Raw genomic sequence first — 2,500 nt, 5'->3', positions numbered from 1 at the left:
TAATAATAATAATAATAATAATAAATAATAATAATAATAAATATTAATAATAATAAATATCAATAATAATAAATATTAATAATAATAATATTAATAAAAAATAAATAATATTAATAAATAATAATAATAATAAATAACAATAATAATAAATAATAACAATAATAATAAATAATAATAATAATAATAATAATAATAATAATAATAAATAATAATAATAACAAATAATAATAATATCAAATAATAATAATAACAAAAATTAATAACAAAAATTAATAAATAAATTAATAATAATAATAATAATAATAATAATAATAATAATAATAATAATAACTGTAATAGTAATAATAGTAAGAACAACAGTAATAATGATAGTAATAATAATAACAATAATAATAATCAATCAGAAAATAACCATAATAATAATCGTGATAAGAACCATAACAATAAGCTAATAATATATACCCGAAATCTTAATTTAACTGACCTATTTGCCGAGTTCATTCCGTCCTTCATCATTCCGGCAAATCGACGTTCTCCAGTGCGAGTAAAGTCTCCCTGAAGTACGAGAAATGACAGTCATTATTCTCCGTAGAGCAGAAAAATAACAAAACCTGCAAGCGTTTTAAAATGCTACACAAAAGCATGAAAACATCTTCAATTTCTATTTTTTTAAATTAAATTCCCAAGACAAGAAAAATATAATAAATAAATAAATAGATAAATAATAATTAACACAAGACTAAATAAGTAAATACTCTATGCACAATATCTTTTCCAGGAACTAACCCCATAACGACAAAAACAACAAGAGCATCCCTAAAACCACGTAAGCTGTTATCACCTTCAGAGCCGAAGTTCCTGCATACTGTTTACTAATAGTGTCACCATTGTTGGCCCACATAATCTGGAGCGTGGAACGGCAAGCAGTTGGCAGTGGATGCTCTGGGGGGATCATACCCAGCTTGACAAACTGGCCCTCTAAAACGGATTTGGCAATGGCAGTCTGGAAGCAAGGTGACGGTTCTGTCAGTTTTCATGCGTCATGGGCAAGGATAAACTGATATGAAATCTAGTATAATGTTTTTGCAGTTTCTCACAAGATAATTGAATAAAATCATTCAGTTCAATAAAATGTTGCACAATTCTTCCTTATGGAATTATGAGCAAGAAAATATGTCATATTACTTAGATTACTGGTCCATGAACTAAATCTACAAGATAAAGGCATGTGTGTAGCACATCCATTTATCCATTACAAATATGAGCATAAGGACTTGGCAAAATACACTTAGTACATCAGCTGCTATCACTTTAACACTTACTGCTACAGACTCCCTGGCCTTGTGAATGTTTGAATCAAATTTTCAAGAGGTATAGCAAAATAATCAGATAAATCTTGGTGTAAGAAATAATGCAAATTTCTCATATATTACCTGAACAACATTTGTTCGATCAAGGCAATCAATGCAGTTAACCCTAAAGACACCACTCTGACGGCAGATTGTGCCTTCCTTGTCTACCCAGCAGTAAAGCATTTTTGAAATACAATCTTCTAAGCCTTCAATCAGGACAGACACATTCTCATAACGCATTCCACGGCTGTGTCAAGTAAAAAGAATTAAAAAAGCATAAATACATTTCACTATCTTGCCAAACAAATTTATTACCACAATAAATTAATATTTGCAATTTTTTTTCAAAATATCTCCATCAATATCAAAACAAAATTTATCTCACATTCTCCACCACTTGACATGTTAAGTCACAACTTGCAACTCACCAGTATTCATGGAAGTCAAAGGTGACAAAGGTGAGGTCAGATGAGTCGAGCATGAAGATGTGATTCAGGTAGGCATCCGAAATGACTTTCTCTTTCCCTGTCTGCTCCACTAGACTAATGCATGAGACATGGTCATAGTGGGATACTTCTCTCTCAAAATGCTTCTTAAATGCTAAGCTTGTTTCAGCAGTGTCTGTCAAAAAAGATGAAATGGAACTGTAAGTAATGACATCTGTGTAAACAGATTAGAATTAAAAAAAACAAGCCTTCCACACTGACTTTATTGAATACATTCATAAAACTTCCCTCTACTTAAGCATATCACAATAGAAGTAAAATATACATCATATAAAAAAAATATTGTTTTTACAATACTTTTATTACAAATTATACCAAAACCTAATATTTAAAAAAAAATAAAAAAATAAATAAAAACTACAACTACAACAAATGTTATTCTTTGGGGGAACAATACATGGCCTTAGGGGGAAAGGCACCAAAACATGCAAATACCTCGATCCAATCTTGGAGGTGGGCGGTATTTATAACCCGGCTGACTCCAATAGACAGGCACAGATCCTCGAACCTAACACAAAGAAAACAAATAGATTAGCATTTTGCTTTATTATTAGAAAAAATATACTAATAACATTTGCTATAACAAGAACAAGGACCCTGAGTCATGCGTCTGTCTACTAACATTCCAAAAAAAAATATTTG

At 29.9% G+C, this 2,500-nt stretch overlaps 1 protein-coding gene across 3 annotated transcripts in view; it reads right to left on the bottom strand.

Annotated features, from left to right (window-relative positions):
- LOC125046387 (phosphatidylinositide phosphatase SAC2-like) overlaps nt 1–2,500 on the bottom strand; it is a 47,461-nt gene that overhangs the window by 26,079 nt on the left and 18,882 nt on the right. For all 3 annotated transcript variants that reach the window (XM_047644131.1, XM_047644130.1, XM_047644132.1), the window contains 5 exons: nt 2,294–2,366; nt 1,781–1,973; nt 1,434–1,599; nt 842–1,003; nt 485–555 (listed from right to left, as the gene is read on the bottom strand). In XM_047644131.1, the coding sequence (XP_047500087.1) occupies nt 485–555; nt 842–1,003; nt 1,434–1,599; nt 1,781–1,973; nt 2,294–2,366 (665 nt within the window). The remainder of the gene's footprint in view (nt 1–484; nt 556–841; nt 1,004–1,433; nt 1,600–1,780; nt 1,974–2,293; nt 2,367–2,500) is intronic.

Source organism: Penaeus chinensis, chromosome 39 (genome assembly GCF_019202785.1).
Source record: "Penaeus chinensis breed Huanghai No. 1 chromosome 39, ASM1920278v2, whole genome shotgun sequence".
Lineage (NCBI taxonomy): Eukaryota > Metazoa > Arthropoda > Malacostraca > Decapoda > Penaeidae > Penaeus > Penaeus chinensis.
This window is presented reverse-complemented; position numbering and strand designations above follow the sequence as displayed.